General features: G+C 36.4%; 1 protein-coding gene across 1 annotated transcript; it reads right to left on the bottom strand.

Annotated features, from left to right (window-relative positions):
• Nucleotides 1-272: 272 nt before the first annotated feature.
• Nucleotides 273-24,394, bottom strand: npc1 (Niemann-Pick disease, type C1). Its single transcript, XM_026206792.1, has 25 exons — nucleotides 24,230-24,394; nucleotides 20,742-20,873; nucleotides 18,249-18,355; nucleotides 17,847-18,007; nucleotides 15,853-16,020; nucleotides 15,090-15,339; nucleotides 14,289-14,374; nucleotides 11,760-12,127; nucleotides 11,371-11,597; nucleotides 10,816-10,916; nucleotides 9,745-9,847; nucleotides 9,397-9,586; nucleotides 8,386-8,568; nucleotides 7,367-7,481; nucleotides 6,941-7,068; nucleotides 6,547-6,681; nucleotides 6,298-6,387; nucleotides 6,029-6,219; nucleotides 5,456-5,571; nucleotides 4,828-4,957; nucleotides 4,321-4,521; nucleotides 3,631-3,862; nucleotides 3,388-3,501; nucleotides 3,147-3,309; nucleotides 273-1,473 (listed from the first exon to the last, which is right to left on the bottom strand). The coding sequence occupies exons 1-25, from the start codon at nucleotides 24,335-24,337 to the stop codon at nucleotides 1,394-1,396; spliced, it is 3,879 nt and encodes a 1,292-aa protein (XP_026062577.1). The 5' UTR covers nucleotides 24,338-24,394; the 3' UTR covers nucleotides 273-1,393.

Raw genomic sequence — 24,394 nt, forward strand, 5'->3', positions numbered from 1 at the left:
ATTTGCAGAATACTGCCTTGGAAATCACCGAAAAAATAAAATAAAATAATATATATATACATATAGATAGATGCCTGCGTTTTCGTTTAACTGTAACTCGCATGCAAGTTTTCACAATTATATTCTTTTAAAAGTCTCCCTATGCTGAAGCGGACTTGTTTTACACAAGGGTGGACACAATTCCAAAAAAAAGTATATAATAAATATACACACACACACACACACACATATATATATATATATATTATAAATAAAACTCAATTTAATACAAATTAGTATATGTATTTTATTTCAAAAATTCTTCAAATCAAGACTGTTACCCATAAAGCACAAACTTGAAACTGTTAGAACATCCACGAGGCACACATAACCCAACTTCTTAAAAAACTATTACATTTTTAAACATGTCCATGTTGCAAATGCCAACCCCTGACAGCCCATATCAACCCAAACTCCTCTTTGTAGAAAATAACCATTTATTTGTATGCAAACACATTTTTGCCTTAGTCACATGTTGATTCAAAAGTGTTACGGTCCCCACCGCACTTACGAGGTACAAAACCTGTTTGAGCAGCCTTTCTAAAGCTACATTGTGTTAGTAATTGAAAAATAAGCAGGCAAAACACAAGGAATGTGAGTTTAAACCAAACGTCAGTGCCGAGGTGTACTTGCGTTTTGGTTAAAAAAACCTCAGGTTAGCCTAGTGGTTCAAGGCGCTAAACGTATGCTAGCACTCCCTTTCTTGGCATGTCAATGCTAGTTAATGCAGCACAGCTTCGCAAGTAAACATTTTAAAATGTACCACTGCATTCCATTTTCCCAAATTAGTTAACTAGCTAAGACTAAAGTGTGTTTAATGCTTGAAAACCACAGAGTTCAGGTAGAGCTAACAGCTAACTGATAGCCGCCTGTGTAACATGTCGTTCTTGTCATAGCATCACAATAAATCAACAGATTGTCCATTGTGGCTCATTGTCGACAGTTCTTTCATTATTTGTAAAGTAAATAAATGAAGCACACTAACAAAAAAATGAAAAAGAAAAAACACAAATAAATAAAAAGGATTAGTTATACATTGTTTTACACACATTCATCTGAAAACAATTTGCATTTGTTGTTTTACCACAGTGACTGCTGAGTTACATGTGGCTACAACATGTTTCTGATGTGATGAGACACATTTGAGGAAAGGACTGTCATCTTTTCCACATACAGACTCCACTTCACTGGATCACTTCAATACTGAAAGGATCTTCCAAACCGATTCTTCAGAGTTGAGGGTTTTTGGTTTATGTTGAAAGGGAAAGCTGTGAAAGTCCTTCTGTATTAAGTCTGTTGAAGTGTTACTAACTAGCATGGAAATGAAGAGCTGGTGCTGTCCACGGCCGTTCAGTTAGTAGATAAGCTGCTCTCTCTCTGTACCCACAACCCTTTTTCGAGCAGCCATGACTTTTGCCTTATTTGCCGATGGGCCTGTGAAAAGAAAGAGAGGGAGAAGCTTGAATTTCTTTTTCACATTTTCATATTTTATTTTCTGGCACAATCCAAATATTTGGTTTAGAAGACTTTATGTTGCTGGCTTCAGAAGTCTAAGTCTCTATGAAATCAATTTTTTCCCCCAACTTTTACAGGATTGCGTTTTTATTTCCTGTAGGGCTGCACGATTAATTGAATTCAATTGTCATGTGCATTTTGTTAGTAAAGCTGGTTCTGTAACCAGCAGTAAATCATCATCACATGCTTCTAGATGGAGCAGCATTTACTACACAGAGCTGTTGTTCACTGACAAGTTAAGCCAACAAAAAAAAACAATGACAACCAAAAAACCAACAACAAAAAGATTTTATTGCGCAATTATGAAATCGAAGAAAACATTCGCGATAGTGACAGCTGTTTGCGTAGTTTCTCAGTGAGCTACGGTTCTGTGAAGTAAATGCTGATCCATCTGAAAGCATGTGAAAATACCATATTTAATAATGTTTGTGCTAGTTCTTATACAGAATAAGGCAAGCAACATATTTCATAGTATTCTAAGCAGTGATAAAGGCTTTGCATTATAAATATAATTTATTTTAATTAAAAGTATAACAATTATAACTCCGATAAACCTTATGCTGTAATAATCATGTTTTTATTAGTCACATTGAATCAATAAAAGCAGTTAAATCTTTTGTTTATTCAGCTGCAGCGGGCTTTGCATTATAAATATAATTTATTTTAATTAAAAGTATAATAATTATAACTCCAATAAACCTTATGCTGTGATAATCATGTTTTATTAGTCACATTGAATCAATAAAAGCAGTTAAATCTTTTGTTTATTCAGCTGCAGCGGGTTCTTCTGCAAGACACAGCGCGAGAGCGCCCTCTGGCCTTCAGATGGAGATTTACTGTTGATCACAGAATCACGCGTTACTAAAAGATGCGCAAGAGAATCGCTGCTTCTGTTGAATCGCATTTTCAATTCCATTTCGATTTATTGTGCAGCCCTATTTTCCTGTATTTCATCTTAAAGGTAAAAAAAAAAAAAATTATCAAAAAGTGTCAAATTAAAGTCGTTTAACTTCAACAATTTATCAAAATGTAAACAAAAAGGCCCTACAGTAACATTATAATGGTTTAATAAAATTTTACTTTTTTTTCAAGCATGTCTAATCAATTGAATTAAGACAACTTTAACAATTAAATGGTTTAACATTTTGTAATTTTTTCAAAAACTGTTGTCGGTTTACATTTTTTTTTCCTGGACTAATGTAGTAATAAGTAGTAATAATTTAAATATCATTGTTATTATTACTTTAAAAACAATATTATAATATACAATAGTCATGTTTCATCAGTTTCTCCAAGTTGTAACTTATTTTGGCGGGAGGTCTTGAAGACCTTTGACCTTTCTATGAGTGTATCTGACAATGGTTTTAAGTGAAACGGTGACATTTTAAGTGTACGGCTATAATTTAGATTTAGTCATCCAAAACATAAATTAAGTGATATTCCACATAATAATATTAATTTCACTTGTAGAACAGGATTTTGAGACTCTCTCTGGCTATTCTGCACCATAGAAATCAAGGGGCTTCTTTTAGGGTATTTTTTTTTCTTTGTTCAAATTTGCGACTTTTTTTAAAACAAATATTGTGCTTTACCTGCATAACTGAGTAATACGGGCAGAAAGATGAGGCCGTGAGTGGCTCCTAGCAGGACTATTGAGAGATACATGCGGAAGTAGAAAATCTGGAAGATCTGGGATTTGGATAGGGCGAGAATCAGGATCCCACCGAATTTAGTGAGGGTGATGCCACTGAACACCTGTGGAGTCAAAGCAGCATGTAAGAAGATGCTTCACTGCACTCATAGATTCACACAGCTGCAGCAAACATCACTCACAGAGCTGCCCATGTGTGCCAGCGCCTCCTCTGCGCGATCCACCCTCGAGCTCCTGGTACTGACAGAGAAAGCCCTCACTATATGACTGCAGAACTCCACCGATATGCCACAACACTGCGAAGGAAATAGTTATGGTACATGATGTCAACAAGCATTGATAAAGTGCTTCAGTAATTAATGTTATACGTAGGTCACAAGCTTCAACAATCCTGTATTTACTGTACCACTATTCCTTCAACTCACCATGACAAGGTTGACCAATGAGACCGCGTTGAGGCTGATACCCCACAGCCACATGACTCCGAACATGTTGACCAGGATCATAGCAATGGTGAAGCACACCAGCACAGCCGACCACAGCTCAAAGCCCAAAAGCACCGTAGACACCACAAAGATGGCCATCAACGAAATACCAAGGTTAAAGGCAGCGTCATAGACGATCGTGAGATACTGTTCGTAGAAGACGTAGAATACGCTGTCCATGGGGGAGAAAAAATAAATACATTTATAGAAGACATAGAATACACTGTCCACTGAAAAAAAAAAAAAAAAAGAAATCTACAAACAGGTCAGGGGCCACAGCGTTTATTACTGATTGCAAGTGACAATCCTAATATGCATGCATGTGTTAATAAATAAAGATTTTGTATTACAACAATTCTAATAAATGTGACCGGTAACTGTAACTTATTTGGAATAAATGTGTTGAACTGACAAGCATACAGTTAAAAACATTTACACAATATCACCACTCTTAATGGAAGTAGGTCACGAAGGATGATTGTTCCTGAACATTCCACGCGTTTTAAACTGTTAAATCAAATCTCAAAAAAAAAATAAATAAATAAAAACAAACAGCAGCAAAATCAAGGAGAGTGAGATTTATTTGTTTCTGAAGGGCTTCACAATAAGGTTGGTTTAGAGTGTGTTTACCTGTAAGGAAAGACACTGTAAGTCTTGTTTTGTGGGCCGATGGCCTGGGTGATGTTGTCGGTAAGCTCTCGCGCCATCTTCAAGGCATCAATGAAGTCAGAAGATGTTTTCAAGATGCTGTGATAGCTCATGAAGTAGGTGGCACCTACGTCAGTGTTGTTCTCGAGGAGATCCAAAGCAGTGCTGTATGCAGCATGACCACTGTATGGGAAAGAAAGGAGCCAAAACAGAGTCAAAACAGAGAGTCCTAAACTTTTTTTGTGAGCTGAATTCACTTGAAGTGGATATAGGGAGATAGAGATAGATATAGATATATATATATATATGTACCCTAGATCCTGAAAGTATTAAATTAGCCAATTTGAGAATGCAATTTTGGCAAATGCTTGGAAATCTTGTGGAAAATACAAATAATACAAAAAATGGATCACTAAATGGATGGGTGGACAGGTACCGCGTGCATTAGATTTATGGGAAATCTGATCAATGGAAATTATTTAAACTTACCCTTTTCCACACTTGATATTTGGGATGTCTGAGAGAAACATGGGGAGGAAGTGCATGAATTCAGTACCATTAGGGTTCTTTTTCCCCAAAGAGGTCAAAGGTCTGCAGTGAACACAGCTCTTATCCACCACTGATGGAAGGAAAACATCAGAATTATAAAAAAAAAAAAAAAAAAAAAAAAGACAAAAATGTTAATTGTGTCATGACCTTTTGTTAAAAAAAAAACAAACAAACAAAAAAAAACTAATAGGTTTGGAATTGTGGGTGAGAAAAAGACAGTATTTTCATTTTTTGAAGCCATAATTTGATACAAAAAAATGCTTTGATTGTGATTGTGTGTGTGTGTGTGTGTGTGTGTGTGTGTGTGTGTGTGTGTGTGTGTGTGTGTGTGTGTATGTAATATATATATATATATATATATATATATATATCATGAAACATCATTTCCATTTAAACATGTTTAGGTTCAAATAGCAAAGAATAGTGTGATCTGTACAGTGACTTCTGAAGTGAAAATTCAATAACTTAAACAGCACTCTGGACCTTAAACAGGTTAAAACAGGTCTTAAACCGGTCCTCTGGGGCAGTGGAGGTCAGGGCTCTGTTGATTCGGTGGATAATGGTTTACCTGAAGCATTGCAGAACGCTCCGGTGGTGTTAAAATATCTGCAGCAGGAGGACTGCGGCTTCACCCAGTCAAAGTAGTCATCCAGCCAGGACGATGGAGCGTTGCTGATCTTAGTACTACATTAACAACACAAAATATGGCTTTATTGATCTGATAAAAGTTATTCAAAAGCTGAAAGCAACTCTTCTGGGAATTTATGACACTGACATGAATGGAAAAAGAAAGCAAAACACTATGCGTTTATTGCATGGTTATTATAGTTAAATAAAGCCCCCAAAAAATGGTCTTACTTGAAATACAATAACTAGGTTTTCTAAACTAGATAAGATGTTTCTTGGGAATTATAGTTCATTAAAAGAACGATTCTGTGACTTTTACGGCAGGAGACCTAGAAATGCAATGCAAGACCTTAAATGCAAATTTTCTTCAAAACCACCTCACACAAGCATAATTTTATTATATAATTTTTTTTTAAAGTATAAATGGAAACATGGCTAATGATACCACAATAAGACTGCTTTACTGAAAGAAAACTTTTTCCTCACTTGAAAGGTGCCAAAAAGTGTCACTCACTAGTTTTTCAAGAGCGATGCGGTATAAATTTGCTGGACTAGAGAGTTGTTGTTGCAGCCCACTCCGCCACACACCGCGTTCTGACCCTCTGAGGTTTTGTAGTCATGTCCGTCCTCTACCACAAAGTAAACTGGCGCCCCAGTGTGCAGGTACTCGCTCAGATTCCCGAAATAATCCAGCACATAGGAGTCCTGTATGTTCAAAAACACCTCTTTCAGGTTCTTCAGAATGCAAATATGTGTGAAGGGAAAGAATGGGTATATACGTACATCAGGCATGGACAATTTCTGATCAAGTCCAATCTCCACTTTATTAACAACGGCTATGCTAAATGACAGCATTCCCACAAACACAGCAACCTGCAAAATAGAATCAAAACTTGTGAGATCGCAAAAATGCAAAACTTGATCAAATCTAGGTTTATGTAGCTTAACTGTTATACAGCAGCAGTTGCATCACAATTATCCTTTTTTATTTATTAATACCATTTCTATTTTGTCTTGTTTCTTTACACTTACCACCAGGGGGCGCACCCAATCCTTCAAGATGAAAGGAGCATATATCTTCTTAAAAAAGCGGAACAGACAACCTTCTGACTTTTCGCGCTGTCCCTCAGGAAACTTCACACAGCAAAATATATCTGGACGATTTGCCTGGGAAACAAATAATAATAATAATAATAATAATAATAATAATAATAATAATGAAGAAAAGAAATTAAACCGAAGCATCTCAAATCACTACATATAGAAAAAAAGTGCTTAATAAAACTACTTTGGTTAATCATTCATTGTTTCAAATATTGTGAAATATAATCTAATATGAAACCTACTGCATATTTAACTTTTTTTCCTGTTCCTCTAATTCTGTTTTCTCACACAGACAGTACTGGTGTGACCTTTGACCTCTCACCTCTTGTCTTTTGATGTCCAGGCCGAGCAGAGACACAAAGCAGCTGATCTGCAGAAGGAAGTCAATGAAGACGGCCAGACCAGCGAATAGAGAGAACGTCCTCACTGCAGGCATGCTAGACAGACCACCTGGAGACATGTGCAATTCGGAAAACTACAGTCATCTGGGATAGTTTTATGTAGAAATAAATATCATTAATTTTCTAGAATAAAATAAATATAAAATAAAATCTCTAAGAGTTTGACAAGGACTCTTAATAAAAATGTGTTAATACCATACTGAAATTTGAAATAACTGTAACAAATCAAAACAAAACCCACGTTCTCATTCTAGTATTTATTTCTTATTATAATTGCAGTGGCATTCATCCCTTTTCATCTGCCATTTGTCAGAAATGTAGAAGTTAATCTGAGGATGATGGCATACCTAAAAAGAAAGCAACGGTCTCAGAGAAGGAAGAGAGGAACATGCTGGGAGCCACCTCTCCGAGGATACGTCCAATCTGCTGATGAAGCTCCTCTTCAGGCATCCGCTCATCCCTCTGAAGAAAAGAAAAATGGGTTACTTGGCAGTTTTGTGAAGGCAAACGATCTCATCCATCATCGATCTTAAAAACAAAACTACCATTTACAAACAGGAAGTAAAAGGTGCTCGTCTGAACTATTTCAGTGGAAGGAGTCAGCTGACATTAACAGTAGCTGGGTTTCCATCACCCTGCTTTTATGCGCATTTTGAAGTATCGCATCAGAATCGAGTGATGGAAATGCTAAATTTCTAATAAAAATGCCTGGATTCGTAAAAAAAGTTTTTTTTATGCTCACTTGACGTGTTTTTTGACTTGTGCAAAAAAGGGTTAATGCGAATAATGGGAGTTGGAAATGCATCCTGCGAATAAAAAAAACAACAAAAAAACATGTGACTTTGCACTATGGGACAGTAAATGTTGACTAACTAGCAGAGTGATCTTGTTCCACAGCATCTGAAATGTTGTTATGGTCATTTGAATGTTGTTCAGTGCTTTGACGCAATGTATTTTGTTTAAAGCACTATATAAATAAAGGTGATTGATTGATTGATTGATTTGGAAATGTCCGTGCAAAATTTGTCGTATTAGAAGAATAGAAGTATTTCTGTAAAATTGGCTCCCAGAACTGTTAAAAGACTGCGTTCCCAAACAGCAGCAACCACCTCCGAAAACAATAACCGCATTCATTGCGTTTCATCTGCTTGTTCTGATGTGCAAGTAATTTATTATTTATAATAATTATATTATTCAGTAGCTTCTCCTAATTTTATTAGTGATGTACAGTGGAAGTTTATCATTTTGTTCTCTTTGTGTGCTTTTTCACAAATGTTTTGTGCGATATTACACTTTCGCAACTTGGGATGGAAATCCAGCCAGTGTCATGTTGCAGCTGAATCTGCACGGAGGACGCACCACCCACCTGGTAGGTTTGTACAATGATGAAGATGTTGTCCACGCCCACAGCCAGCACGAGGAAGGGAATGACCTCAATGACAATAAGAGTTAGAGGGATGCCGATGTAGCTGAAGATACCCAGCGAACATGCGACTGAACTCAACACGATCAGGATACCGGCGATACCCAGAGAGACCTTAGAGTCCACCTGTGAAACGTGTACAAACGCAGAGTTTCCAATAATTAGGACATGCAAGGTCAGCCTAATGATGCTTGCACAGGTCAAATAAAAGATCATGGCTAATGTAGGGCTTAAGCATTGAAGAACAGCATAGCCAAGCACTGTAAATGTATATTGCTTGTATAAGCGCATAAGGTTTATACCATATTCTTTTGAATGAAGAAATATCTATATTAGTTCTGTCAAACAATTAATTGTGATTAAAATCGCATACAAAATATTCATTTTTATTCATATTAAATTATTTAATACACAAGCATGACATTTTCCTTAAATATATACATGCATGTGTACATAAATATACACGGTTCACATATATATTATGTAAAAAAAAAAAAAAACATTTCTTTTGGATACGATTAATTGCAATTAATCGTTTGACAGCACTAATCTATATACCGTATTTTCCGGACTACAAGTCGCACTTTTTTTAATAGTTTAGCTGGTCCTGCGACTTATAGTCAGGTGTGACTTATTTTTCAAAATTAATTTGACATGAACCAAGAGAAAACATTACCATCTACAGCCGCGAGAGGGCGCCCCCTCGTGGCTGTAGACGGTAATGTTTTCTCTTGGTTCTAAATAAATGTGACTTTTAGTCCAGTGCGACTTATATACGTTTTTTTTCCTCATCATGACGTATTTTTGGACTGATGCGACTTATACTCGGGTGCGACTTATAGTCCGAAAAATACGGTACTTCATTTTGCATCATTACCAAACTAACATTTCGAAATGCTGTCACAGTATCACAATTCAGGTTACATTTCAAATAAAAACATATGAGGGTCCTACCAGCACTGTCCAGAAGCTGTTAATGTGTCCCAGAGCCAGTGAGATGTAGACAAACATGATGACGTAGCTGATCACGATGGTGGTGACATCACTGCTGCTCTCGCGGTCGATCTCATCCTCAATGCTGCGCTCCGCACTGAATGAGATGGTAAGGTTGGGGTTGTCATAGTTCTTCACAAAGTCGATAAACCTGTAGAGGTATGGGCAATGGCGGTTACTCCAGAGTATACTGTATGTGACCACAAAAAAAGGGTTGCCATTCTAGAGCAAACTACTTATTTTCACATCTTTTTTTATAAATGATTTCGCCATAAGATATACTAAACAGAGAATTTAAATCAAACTTACGCTTTCTCCCATGCTAAAGCTTTGCCTAGTTTTTCTGTGTCATTCAGGTAGTTGTTGACAGGAAAGGTGATCACTAGAGCTGTGGCGTTGTTGTAATTATTTCCTATATATGAAACAGGACAAAACAGAACAAAAAATTAAGCTATTTTTAAGATTACAATGGAACAAAGGAAGCTAATATAATAAGCTAAAAGACAGACCATTACGAAAGTATAACTTACTAGATATGATTTGTGTCAAGAAAAACAAAATAAGAAAATTTTGATATAGCCAGTAAGAATGTGCTTCCAAAAGCACAGCCTCAAGTAGATGCTTGAGTTAAAAGTTCTAACAGAGCAGATTTGACTTGGGTTTTCAATTTTCTCTCAATTCACGATTTATGTTAGAATATATTTATATATACACACAGACAGTATAGATCAAAACTTTGGGGTCAAGTTTGGTGTAAGCATTTTATAAAATAAATAATTATTTCATTAAGCAAGGATGCATTGAATATACTGAATGCATCACAGTTTCCATAAAAATAAAAAATGTTAACACTGATAATAATAATCAATTTTTTCTTGAGCACCAAATCAAATCAGAATGATTTCTGAAGGATCATGTGATTTTAATTGCTGTTGAAAATCTAGCTTTGCCATCATCCCAGGAACATATTGCATTTTAAAACAGAATACAATAGAAAACAGCTACTTTTAAATTATAACATTTCACAGTATTATGTTTTTTCCCCCACAGTATTTTCTTTCTAAAAAACGGTTTATAAAGATTTGGTTTTGCTTTATCATTATAGGACAGTAATTAGACAGTAAGCGTAATGGGGGAGAGAGAGTGGGGACAGGATCTGGAAAGGTTCACGAGTCGGGACTTGAACTAGGGACTCCCGAAGTACAATATGTCGATGCACTGCCCATGAAGCTATTGGCAACAACTAAAAACATTCTTAAAGTCTATCTGACCTCAAAAAATAAATAAATAATAAAAAAAAAAAAATAGGATGCGTTTCCAAAATGAGATCAAAATGACATCTTCGTTCTATTGTAATTTGTTTATTTCAGTCAAACTAACCTTCATATCCACCAAGAGCAAGCCAGGGGAAAACTGGTCCTCCAAATGTACCCATGCAGGCATCATGGAAGGTGCTTGTGTCATCCAGGGACGTGGGAGAGCTAAAATAAAAACAAAAGAAACAATGAAAAAAAAAAAAAAAAAAAAAAAGGCATATTCAGAGTTCTTTCAGTTTAATTCAGGTTACATACATTATGAATAACAATAGAGAGCTGGAGGAAAATCATATTTTAGTATTTTGTATTTTTGCATTTTCATAGTCCTGAAGTTAATGGGTTTTTCCTAAATGCCGAATTAAGGTCTGTGGCCCACATTATTCTACAACACAAAAGCTAATATATATATATATATATATAAGTTTGAATTGCATTTAGGCTTTAAAATTCATAAAAATGAATTTTACTTGATACTATTGTCGTGATGAAGAAATAAGTCTAGAAACTGTTGAGCTTATTTTCTACAGGTAATCAAGGTAATACTACCGTCCAGGGTGTCTTACAAAATTACATCACCACTCTCACTATTAATAAAAATAAAAAAAAGAGCATAGCTCACCTGACACAATACATAAAGTGAGTGTGGTAGTCAAAGTAGACAAAGAAATCATCAGCATTCTTATGATTCAGGACTTCATGGCTGTTCTGGAAGTAGTTTAACACACTTAGGATGGTACAGTTGTCATTGTAAGGAGCCAGTGGAGAAACACAGATGTCTTTAAGAGTAACCGTCTCTCCCTTGTATTCAGCTGTTAGGTTTGTAATTTCTGTCTGAAGATCCAACACCTATGTCCAACAGAGCAAGAGTTTGATTGCATGTATAAAACTAAAAAAATATCATCAATGTGAATGATGCAACATGCAGTTTGAATGCGTTCAAAAAAATATATTTTATAATGTCTTCAAAAGTATTTGGACATTTCTGGTCACAATATAAAAATTACTTGCCTGACGGAGGATTGTTATGTTCAGAATCGAGGTGAAGGGGATGTCTGGTCCCAAGGTGGGTGAAAAAACGAATGATGCATTCACCGGGGTGGTGATGATGAGCTGCTCAGTGCGGAAAAATGGCCCAAAGTGCTGGTCGAAATAGTCCTTCTCCTGCCTGGCCCTACTGCTGGGAGACGACCAGAGCTCCACCGGGTTGGTTGTGATGCGCATGTAGGTCAGTCCGGCCGAGCAGATCGACACCAGCACCACGCTGGTCAGGATCACGGTTAAGGGGTGACGCACACACATGGAGCCCCAGCTGCTGAAGAGAACCCGGAGACAGTTCTCAAAACGCTCGCCCAGTGTCTCGCAGCACGTAGCATCACCTAAGAAATAAGGATGACATTTAATGAGGACCTGAACTGAGAACATCTCTGTTACACATAACCCACGTTTCCAGAAGGATGGAACTGAGATGTTGTGTGGACACGGAGTGACAGAGAACTTATTCTGTGTAAAACTGGTCATTTTGTTGGAGGTTAACATTATTAACAAATGCAATGAAATAAATATTAATTATAGCCAACAGTTTACACGGCAGCTTGTTGTAATGTAATTCAAGACTTGTAATTCAAATGTAATTCAAATGTAATTCAAGACTTTAACATCAGCAAAAATACAATTCCATATGTCCATGCAAAAAATCATACAATCAAAAAATAAATAATGTGTCTCAGATCATTATACTTAATTAAACTCACATTAGATTAGATTATATTCAACTTTATTGTCACTGCACATGTAAGGTACAAAGCAACGAAATGCAATAAGCATCTAACCAGAAGTGCAATAAGCAGTAAGTACAGAATTTACAAGGTCTACATCCGATTTGATATATATTTAAAATGTATATCAATAAAAAAAAATAATCAAACATTACTGTGCAATAATAGTAAAAGGTGTAAACGTGTGACAGGGTGAACCAGAGACCAACTGTAAGAGTTTATTTTGAATTAAATGTAAGATACAATTTATTACAGAATAACCAATATCAATAATGACCGAAACACTGCTCCTAAAATAGGACTTTTAATAATAAACAACCTCAAAATAAACCAGGACACTTCTAAAAAAAAAAAAAGAATAAAAAAAGATTACACTAAAAAAAAGTAAGTATTTAAAAACAATTATCATTACTCACAGCTGCTCATTCTGCATTTTTATAACCAACATATCAAAACATAAACATAATAAAATAAAAATCATAATTATAAAACAGAAAGTTCCAGTCCTTGACTCTGATTGGTTGAGCCGTGATCGGAGCTTAGGGATGCAGGATCATGATTTTTTCATGGCCGATTCCAATACCGATTTTTTACAAGCAAACTGGCCGACTGCGATACAGATTTATTATAATTTTTTTTTCTTTAAGCAACAAACAAGAAAGAAGGAAAATATGCATAAACAAGATGTTCATTTGGTATTTAACAGGCCAAACTGGCTTTTGGCTATTGAAAACAATAAACATAACCATCTGAAATTAACGGCTGTAACTGCACAGTAAATAAGAACGTATATTCAGTACAAACATATGGTACAGATATCAGCATTTAGCTTTTGTTTTTGGTTTTAAATTTAAAAAAGGTTTTTACCAGCGAGGCTAAAAAGTATGCTATATGAATAAATTATTCCAAAATTGTAAAATCAAATAATGTTGGTGGGAATAAAACAAAGATGCAAATTATTACATTCGTCCAATAAAAAAAAAATAATAATAGGGTAATGATTCACATTTATATTTTTTTCACTTGAGCCAATGAAAAATAAATAACTCAAGTATTGGCTCAAGTAAAAAAAAAAATATAGATGTGAATCATTACCCTAATTATTTTAATTGGATGAATGAATGGCTGAACGGCTGCCTGTGTCCTGCACACAGATTTCAAAATACTTCCACACAACTGATATGATAGCGAATGATTACAATGTAGCACTCGGGCGGGCACACTTCTGGAAAAAATCGGCCAAAAAACTGGGCCGGTCAACCGGTGCATCCCTATCGAAGCTGTTGTAAATTACTCTACAAACATACACCTTTGTTTACTTCTGTGTGTTGCTCAGCAACCAGTTTGTTGGAACCACAACTATTTCTGAGGAACTTTATTGTTTGGTGGAAGAATACTGTTTTTATTCATATCTTTAAACTTTATTTGCTGTATTTTAATCTGTGGAACCTTACTACGTACATGGAATAACCATTTTATAAAAGCAACAAGCCCTGTGAAGACATGGTTAACTGTGAATTTATAACAGCTAAGTGGGCTTTAAAGCACTCAGCCTGTGTCGTGCATAACAACGACCATTAGCTGTTATAAATTCACTGTAAACCATGGCTCCACAGGGCTTATTGCTTTATTCAACAGTAAAGCATAAAGTTTTGATTGCTCAGAAAGTGTAATAGAGAGATATGGCACTATCTCCAAAATCAAATCTTTTAAAATTAAAAATTATGTGATAAAATCACATAAAAATAAAAAAAGCACTTACCTAAGAAATCTGTGCCATCAGAGTTTATGGAGTGGGAGTGGTTGCTATCAAGAATCGGGCCATACTCAGATGTGATCATCCTTCTCCTGTAGTAAAATAAAGTAAAAGTAGGAGATACTGAACTTTGGCTAAATTTTAAGCACCCTGACTGAAATAGTCTGTTTGCCCCTGGCCTGATGCGTAGACCCACCATAAACCAAACACTATCTATTTGCATATTTCAAACAACAATCATGTATACATAAATGCATCCCTTATACTGTATATTTGATTAAACCTGCATGTTTCTGCTTAATAATTCAAGGAAATCAGCAGGGACCAGGGACCACAGACAGACACTAATGTTTAACACACAATACAAATTCTTTATTTTTATATTCAGTGTGCTATTCAAAAATGTAATCTACCATGACATTTTACTCACTGGTTTCATTTTCATCTGCACTGAACTTTGGTGTTTCAAGCAAGTGCATTATGAGTTTTGAGTGTGTGTTATGGTAATGCTACACTACATTTCACCTGTCAAAGTGAAACTTTAAATAGAAGTATAGATTCTTGCTGTTGATGCTGAATCATGAGGCTAAACACAAATAAAAAGCGCACCCTAACAAGCTTGCTTGTCTTTCTTTTCTTTTGTCTAAACCACTGCCACTTTAAGTATTCAAAATGTACAACAGCTTGTGCATATTACCATAAACTACCATTCATGGCAAAATACACTACGCATTTTCGAATCAAATAAATGCTTTCTGAACCTTCCCTCAAAAATGTCATTGATTTAGTGCATGTTTAGGTAGTTACCTGTAACACCATGCCCCCAGCACAATTCCAAAGAAGATGAGGAGGAAGGCTATATAAGAACACCACATGATGACGGCCATGGCGTCCATGCCAAGGATAATCCAGGGTGGAAGGGGTGAGGGGGGCACGGGTGTGGGGCCACACGCTTCACTGCAGTCCTGACATGAGCAGGGCCCCGAGCCATCATCCAGAGACTGAGTACAGTTAAACGTCGCGTTGTTCATTGGATTAAAACCTTTGACGGGTACATCTGGGGAGACCAAATATTTTTAAGACACATATTATACATTTTCTATGGAAGCCTGTTCCCGCCACTGAATAAAGAAAAAAAAAAGAAAAGGTTATTGCGAGTTTTTAATCTCACAATTCAATCTCAGAATTGCGTGGTATAAACTGACAACTGCAAGTCAGAATTGAGAGAAAGTCACAATTGTGAGAAAAACCTTGCAATTCTGACTTTTTTCCTCACAACTAAGTTTATAACATGCAATTCTGAGAAAAAGGTAGAACTGTGAGTTTGTATCATGCAATTATGAGAAGAAAAAAAGTCAGAATTGTGAGATAAAAAGTCGCAATTAACTTTTTTATTTTTTATTCACTGGCGGAAACCAACCAAATGTTGAGAATCTTTAAATGCTTTCAAGTACACTATGCAGATTTTGAGGTCACATTATAGTATGGAAGCAATAAAATGATTGGATTACAAGCAACAATTCTGCAGTTTTTATGTGTTCAATCTCAGCAAATGTGTTTGTGTGTGTACCTGAGAAAAACGGGTCAATAGCGAAGGGGACTTGGCCATTCTCAATATTGAACATGTACTTGATCCAGTTTTGGGGAGTACACTTGCTAGCTTCTCTCCCGCACAGGACATTGAGGGCTTTGATATTAGTGGAGGGGGCCTGAACGTCCTTGCAGGCGTTATACATGGCTGCAGAGAGACATAAAAGAAAAGGTTACATTTGTTACCTACAACAGTAGTTTAAAACAATGGTTAGTTACGGTCTTCTAATAATATTGGCTTTAATATAGGATTTTACTCATTTAAGATAAGAGTAAAAGTAATTTTATAAGAGTACCGTATTTTTCGGACTATAAGGCGCACCTAAGTATAAGTCGCACCAGTCCAAAAATACGTCATGATGAGGAAAAAAACATATATAAGTCGCACTGGACTAGAAGTCCGCATTTCCACCGAAATTACTCTGAACATTTGTACCAGGAACTTTTTTCCCCATGAACTGTTTTTATAGTCTGGTGACGTAGGTCTGCGTGCGTTTCGCAATACAAAGTATGCTAATTTTGGACGTGCATCCTCATTAGTAGGGCTGTTCAAAACATAGAATTGCACATTTCGAAATGCGAATTTTACCAAGGCAACCCTGCCAAAAAAACTTATATTTTAACCCCGGGAAGCAATTTTTAATCGGGGAACTTCCTGGAAACGCGATTGGGCTAGTTTTGGAATAGTTTTGGGAAACAACTGGGCAGGATTTGTTGTGAAAACCTGGCAACCCTGATCTGAACGCACCTGCTGGAGATGTACTTCTAATTACAGGAGCGTCTTTACTGATGAGATGCGCATGAAAATCGCATTCAATTTTTTGCACAGCCCTACTCGGTAGTTCAGACATTGTGCATCCGACTCAGGAGTGTGGTGTCCGCGACGATGCAAATCCGGTAATTCTGCCAACAGCAGCATGCTTGATAACATCAGTCAGCTCGCCTTGACTACTGCAATTTTCCTCACTGTACATTTACAAATAAAAAGAATTAGGATATCAAATACCACTGCCTCCTTTCATTTTCATTTAAACAAAATAATAGCTGCAGAAATGTACTTAGTCCAGGGATGGATATATATACAGCCATTACAAAATATAAAATATATCAATTTGCCTTTTTTATTTTCATTTTAACATATAGACAAATTAAATACAGACCAAAGATTTACCCAAAACGAATTATATTTTGTTTAACCACTAAAGAGACATCAAAGCCAGAGGCACGTATCAGAAGGACAAGCCGAGGTGAGGCTGCTCTCGGCAGATACATGAGGACTGAGTTCTCGCTGATCACGTCTCCGTAGATAAAATAGGCGCTGTCTTTATAAATAAACCAAAGATTTGAGTTTTAAACGACTACATTCTCGGCTGAAATACTTTTAAAATTCCATTTCATGACATAATAACAGTAATATTTTGAAAATGATCCAAATAAATGGTGGTCGAAATCACAATGCTGCATGCACTCAACCAATCAGGATGTTTAGCGCCCAAGTCCCGCCCCCGAAAGTTCCGGAACTTTGAAAAAGTATTACCTCACCAGCAGGGACTTTCTGAGGAATCTTTTTTTTTTCTTTCTTTATTTAGTTCCTGGTTCCTGCGGTGGAAACACACTGAGTACCAGCCCAAAGTCCCTAGTTCCTGGGTCAAGTTCTTGCGGTGGAAACGAGGCATAAGTCACATTTATTTAGAACCAAGAACCAAGAGAAACATTACTGTATAACGGCTGTAGACGGTAATGATTTTCTTGGTTCATGTCAAATTAATTTTGATAAATAAGTCGCACCTGACTATAAGTTGCAGGACCAGCCAAACTTTGAAAAAAAGATAGTCCGGAAAATACCAATGTGGTACCACATGGTCTGTTTACCATTTCTGAATTTAGGGGTTCACATTCAAGTAAGTCATTTCTGAATCATGTATCTGAAGCATCAGTAAATTTGTGATCTTCTCTCTAATCACGGTTCCTCACCATTGGCAAAGGTCAGGCTGATATAGTAGGACAGCTCAAGCACATTAGTTGTGCTTTGGTTAAATGGAGACGTGTCTGTTGTATTGAGGAAATCACTCTGTCTGGGACTGCAGGTAAGTTCACAGAACAGGGTCATGAAGTTGAAGAAACATGCCGGACACCTGACACACAAAAACAGAAACAACTTACAGCTTTTATGAAGGGCATATTATTTTACTGCCATAAACCGGGTGATTCTGTCACTGTTAACTGTGTCAGACAAGTACATGTTATTTGGTTTCAACTGAAAACGTGAATTGGATGAATAATTAACTTGCTCTGGACTCATTAATGGGTCAAAGTTCTTATGCCACACAACTATGTCAACTACAGTGCATCTTAAAAGATACATATCAGTCAAACCTGTCCAGGTACTGAAGGGGGATCTGAATATTGTTTCTCAGTGTCCTGAGCTGTTGGGTGTCACAGCAAACTTTGTTGTCCTCATAGACCAGTCCTGGGCACAGCTCCTGCAAACAGTGCGAGGTCACACAAAGGATTTTACTTTCAATTTAATCATTCTCTTAACAGGTTGTTAAAAAAGCAAAATAGAATCCACTTCTAATAGATACTAGGGCTGTCACTTTTGAGAAAAATCATTTTCGATTTTTAAGACATAAGGGTTGATTGAATCGATTGTAAAATCGATTTTCCATGTAAAAAAAAACAAAAAAAAACGCTGTTTCCTTTTTCAACGTCAGATTATGGACGAACATAAAGAGGGCGCTGGAAATGCACAAGTCAGCAATATTTCTTATTTATTGGCATGAAGCTTCGTGCAGAATAACAAAAAGCAACAGGAGTGCAACATTCTCGAAAAAATATATATGCAGAGGGGATGGCTGCCATAACAATAGAAAAATATCACTGCAGGCTTCAACCTGGCTGCATTTATGATTTAGGCAATTCAAAAATCTCCAAGATTATTTTAAATAATTCAATCTTTAAATGGACTTGAGAACAGGCCATGTGTGTTTTTTTTTTTATTGAACGTAACCAACACTTAGGCTAGGCGGCACTAGGCGGGCATAATGAAATGCGCAAAAAGGCTAGGGCCATTACAAATTTATTGGACAGGAAAACAAGTCGATCAACATTTCATCCAGAACAAAGCCTTTTTTATTCACTATATGTTCACCTGTTGAGAAGACACGCTCCGACCACACTGATGTCAGGGACACTCAAGTACAGCTGCGAAAGGTGGGGGTATTACTGCCAAATTTCCATCACAAAAGCCGGTCACTGTCAGCTTGCAATGGTCCTTTTCATAACTCATATGCGCGAATGAGGCGAATTCGTGTCAGCCGTGTCGCGAGACCTCCAGACGCGCGTAAACGCATCTTTACATTGACTTAACATTGAAATAATTTGCGCCAGACGCTCGATTCGCATTTGGTGTGGACGCAGCATAAGAGGACGCTTTCGATGTCACTGGGTCTTATAGGCGCGTAAAATTGCTGGTATTTTCTGTCTAGCTTTTGCAACGCCTACTGCACTTTCGGAATTCTTTATTTTCTTTTTCTGCTTGTTTGTGAGTTTTGTTACATCTATATTTTTTAATTGTTTAATTCTTTTAAAATTAATAGTGTACGTACATATTTGGTTAAAATCGATTCCCTATTTTCATTTTCAAAACTTTTTTTTTATCGTTGATCCGATCAATTGTGCTATCGATTTTTGAACTAAAAGTGACAGCCCTAATAGATACTGGTCAATTTGAGTGACGAAAAAATTAACAAAAAATGCTGTATACTTAAAAAACCTTCTTTTTAAATTTAATCAAATTTGATATATAGAATTAATAAAAAAAATCTTAATATTTAAAGATGAACACTCATCAAACATTCTCTTTTTCTTTAGATTTTGGGGTAAAATAGGACCTGGACATACGTTTGTGAACACTTGATGACAAAAACACTATCTCAAAAATGGAACAACGCTTACAATTTTTCTAAAGACAGACCCTCATTTTGGCATAGAAATTACACACTTCACTAAATCTTCAAATTTAGAACTCTGATTTCTTTCAAATTTTTTTTTTTTTACTTTTTTAACATCATGCCAGCATCAAGCATATTTTCATTGCAAACTATGATTAAATTACACACTGTATACAATTAACAAAAAGTAAAAAATAGGTCGATCGTTATGTGCATCTCGTTAGTAAAGCCGGTTTTCTAATCAGCGGTTAATTCCATCAGGTGCGTGATTTCACATAGAGCAGCTGTTACTACACAGAGCCGTTGTTAATAGAGAAGATGCGCAAATCACGTTAATTTTCAGCGTTTATTGGCGTATCTTCTCAGTTAACAACGGCTCCGTGTAGTAACAGCTGCTCTATGTGAAATCACGCACCTGATGGAATTAACCGCTGATTAGAGAACCGGCTTTACTGAAGAGATGCGCATTAACGATCGGCCGATCGTGATCGGAGCACCCCTACTAGATTTAGTAAAACATTTCTCTTACACTAGGAATTGTTTCATATAGCTAATTTCTGTGACATTCATCCCATTCCATCTGCGACATGTCATTAATACAAGAGGTTTGACATCACAGAGAGGAATCTGACACACAGGTTGAGGGCCTCTTTTCATTGATTCAGATCTCTCACTGCCTAGATTAGAGTATTTGTCCTTTTTGTGAGGTCTGACATGTGAGATAACAGAAAGAATCCCCTCTTCCAAAGGTCAAAGTGAAGTTTTGTTAAAGGGATTAAAAAAAAAAAAAAAAGAAGTCGGTTTTTGGTTTGGAAAGACCGGGTCAATAATTAATGACAACATTTTCATTTTTAGGTGAACTGTCTCATCTAAACACTATGAAAGGTCTTGAACAGCAGACTATAGGTTCTCTTACCTTTAGCAGGTCCTGTCCTTCCTGGTCAGATAAAGGTATAGGTGGGCCTGTGTAATTACAGTTTAACTTCTTCTCTGGAATTTTAGTGGAATTACCACATTCACCATACCAGATACAGTGCTGGCCATGCACCTGAGCGGACACACATGACAAAACAATTCAATAATACAATACAATTCATTATTTTCAGTCACTGAACCTATTTCTCAACACTTACGTCAGCTTTTAATAACTTCACACAGAGTGAGCACATCAGCAGTCTATGTGGGTGAATCGATGGATACATGAATGACTTTCAAATTACATTAATGTAGTTTTTGTCCCACTTCATGCTTCCTTTTGTTTGTGGAGGAGTAGTCATTGTATTATAAAGTGTAAACGGTAATCTTTCAGATCATCATCTCCCTGCTCCGAACGTGTGCTTAGCATGATATGTAACCACTGATATTTAAAATTAGATGTTCCTCAAAATCAGTTTTCTTCCCGTTTTCGGTTTCATTTGTGGGAGTTACTTTCAAGACTACAGAGCTTGTTGTCCTCTGAGATTTACTTAATTTCCTGAAGAGAAAAAAACCCCCCTTAAAACTCAAGTTACCACGTCACTAATCTAGGATGGCATCTCAGTGAAACCGGATAAGTGTACATTCCTCAGCGATTTCATCACTTGTGCAGTCCGTGATGTCACCCGGAGAGCGGGCCGTCGCCATCTTGACAGCGCGTCAGTACTTAAACCACACCCACCTAGTTCAACCGTGGTTATAATTTAAATGGATGAGTTATAAAAAAAAAAACTCACCCCCCCTCACAGTTGTAATGAATGGTCAAAATTTGCTATATAGACCAAAACCACTTTTTGAACCAGGCTGTAAACATGTTTTTTTTCTGCTGTAAAGTTGGGCATTTTAACATGGGGAGTCTGTGGGACTGACTCCCTTTTGCAGCCAGTCTCAAGCGGCCGGTTGTCACGCGTCTGTATTCAGAAGAACCGTACCTCCCACGAGCTGATTTACAATCAATGTAATCAAATTCAACAATGACGCACTGTGTTCAAGATCAACAACTATTTGATTTTAAATGGTAAACAGTACAAAGTGTTCCAAAGATAAAGGGTCAAGCATTTTTAGACCGAGTAACTTAGGCCTGCACAAATAATCGAATTTCTAATCGTGATTATAATTATGGATGCCACAATTACATAATCGTTGAAAGCGGCTTATGTTTCGTTTTCTTTCTACATGTTATCTTAAGGGTCTTCCCATTGTTTTAGTATAACATTATAATAACATTCATATTTTTGTTTTTTTAATAACTGTAAGAAGAAACCAATATGATGTTTATCTGACATTTGAGGCTTGATACTATATGAAAGCATTTAAGTTTTTTCAGTTAGTGTTTTCAGCTTGTTTATTTTCATACAAAAATATGGCATGCAGTTGCATCAAACAATGGTATAAACATCAATGTAAATTGTGATAATCGTAATTAATAAAATTGCAATTACAATTTCAATGGAATAATCAACATTTATGATTTTTGTCATGATCGTGCAGCCCTAGAGTAACTGTCTCTTGTTGTGCTGAACGGTCTCCACTCAACTGAAAACAAAAGAGTGTGACTGTGCATGTGACCGAGTAGTTGTGCCATCTCTTACGCAGGAAACTTTGGGACAGCGGAGTCATCATTTCTACCATTCCTTTTTCCCATTTGGTCTGTTATGTTGGACAGAAAAAGGCCAAAGTTATGACTCACTTCATGAAAACTATGAGTACCTGATACATTCAGAAACTATGCACAGATCACTCACATGAGAAATCCCCTACACAACTAAGGCTAAAATTTTATTGTAGAAACCAGTTATCACTGTTTACTAGTTGCTTAGTAGCATGCATAGTACTTGCATATTGGCTGTTTATCAGTACTTATATTAATGCATTATTCTGCATGACCATATTTTCGATCCATTAATCCTACCCCATGCCTGTGAAATAAACACTGGCTATTAAAATCTGACTCTAATTTTGATTAATTACTGTAAATTACTGATTATTAAAAAAAAAAATACTGATATATCTGAATAAGTCAACCCCTTCCAAAAAATGGGGCAATTGTAAATAATATTGCATTTAAGACATGCATCATGCATTATGAAAATATGGTTATTTGTCAGCATTATTTTCTATTTGACTGTTTAAGAAAATTGAAGAAGCAGAACCGTGCACCCAATATCAGTGAATAAAACAGATTCATATCAAATTACATTTTTGCAATGTTGTTGTAATCTGTTCGGTCTCAATGTCCAGCAATCTGTGTACAGGCCAAACAAATCTTTGAGAGTAGCTTATTTTTAGTGCAGGTCTTTCAGTACTTATTTTGAAAGACCAAGGGTATTTTTAGATAAGAAGTGAAAGCAGTTTCACAAACTAGAAAGCTTTTAAAACTGAGAATCTATTAGAAAGCTGATGCTATTCTTTGATATTTATGCAGTCAGAAAAAGGAAGGGCAAACAAATGAGCTCAGCTGAATCAACTGGTCAACAAACAAACACTATATTGTTTGTCTTAGGTTACTAACATTGAAGTGAGCAATAAGTATTCTGACTCACGGTCACTCACGTGAGCCAAAAAGATGTTAAATGACCACTACATTAGAGGAAAAAATGATTTATTTGGATTAATGGTTTCAGATTAGACGGGGAACGTTAAGAATTGGGTCAAAAAGAAAGATGTGACATTTTAAACGACATGAGATGAGACTTGGATATCATTCGCAAAGAAACAGCCTACATATATATTAAAATGAATCCTGTTTTATTGACGGAAAAGTTAAATGAAAGCAAAAGCACATGAATTTAAACGGATAATCCCGTTTGCATCTATTTTCAGTCAACTTGGAAGCGTTACTGAATCTCAAAACCCTTTTGTGCCAACTTACCAGCCCATTTTTTTTTGTCCATCACAAACCTAAAATTACATTCCAAAATTTGGAACGCGCCCAAAACGAAGCTCCCTAGACATGTGGCTCAATAGGTTATGTGACTCATCCAGGGTGTATTAATGTAAAGGCATTTGACTAATCCTAACCCGAAGCTGCTTAACAGAAAGCGCTCTTTCCATCCTTTAAAAACACCATGGCAGCAGTTCTAGTCTGCTAATAGCTGATCTTGCATGTTAGATCATGTGCTGCCATGTAAATCTGCAAAGACTGACAGATGATTCACATGAGGTAGCAAATCATATTTCCTCTGTCTGTCCACAACCTTCGACTGGAGTTTAAACAAGAAGAAAAGAGCTCGGTTTACTCCTATATAGATACATGACATGCTTTTAAAGCGAGCACAAATAAACATAATCGCTTTTGGTATTTGAAGAGACGTGTTCTGATAACTCTTGAAAACTGTCAGGCTGGCTCAAGTTTGTGCTAGGCTATGAGGAGATTTCGCTACGCTGACGTTAGTTACAGTCACAACAACAAATAATCGTCACACTTACCCACTGTGATAATAAAATTATGGTCCATAAAAGACAGAAAAACTGTTTTCTCCACGTTAGAAGCATCGCTCCTCTTACTCCTGAGCCCTTCTCTATAATAACTTTCATCTGTTCGGTTGAAGCGCTCTTATTTCCTGTTTTCAAACAAAGTCCTGCCTTCCTCTG

This window comes from Carassius auratus, chromosome 27 (assembly GCF_003368295.1).
Source record: "Carassius auratus strain Wakin chromosome 27, ASM336829v1, whole genome shotgun sequence".
Classification (NCBI taxonomy): Eukaryota; Metazoa; Chordata; class Actinopteri; order Cypriniformes; family Cyprinidae; genus Carassius; species Carassius auratus.

Coding starts and splice junctions, on each gene's coding strand:
- npc1 (XM_026206792.1), bottom strand. CDS start 24,337: ATGAAAGTTATTATAGAGAAGGGCTCAGGAGTAAGAGGAGCGATGCTT. Junction 8,569..9,396: donor ACAGCTTCTGGACAGTGCTG/GTAGGACCCTCA, acceptor CACGTTTCACAG/GTGGACTCTAAGGTCTCTCT. Junction 7,069..7,366: donor GACCGTTGCTTTCTTTTTAG/GTATGCCATCAT, acceptor ACATGTCTCCAG/GTGGTCTGTCTAGCATGCCT.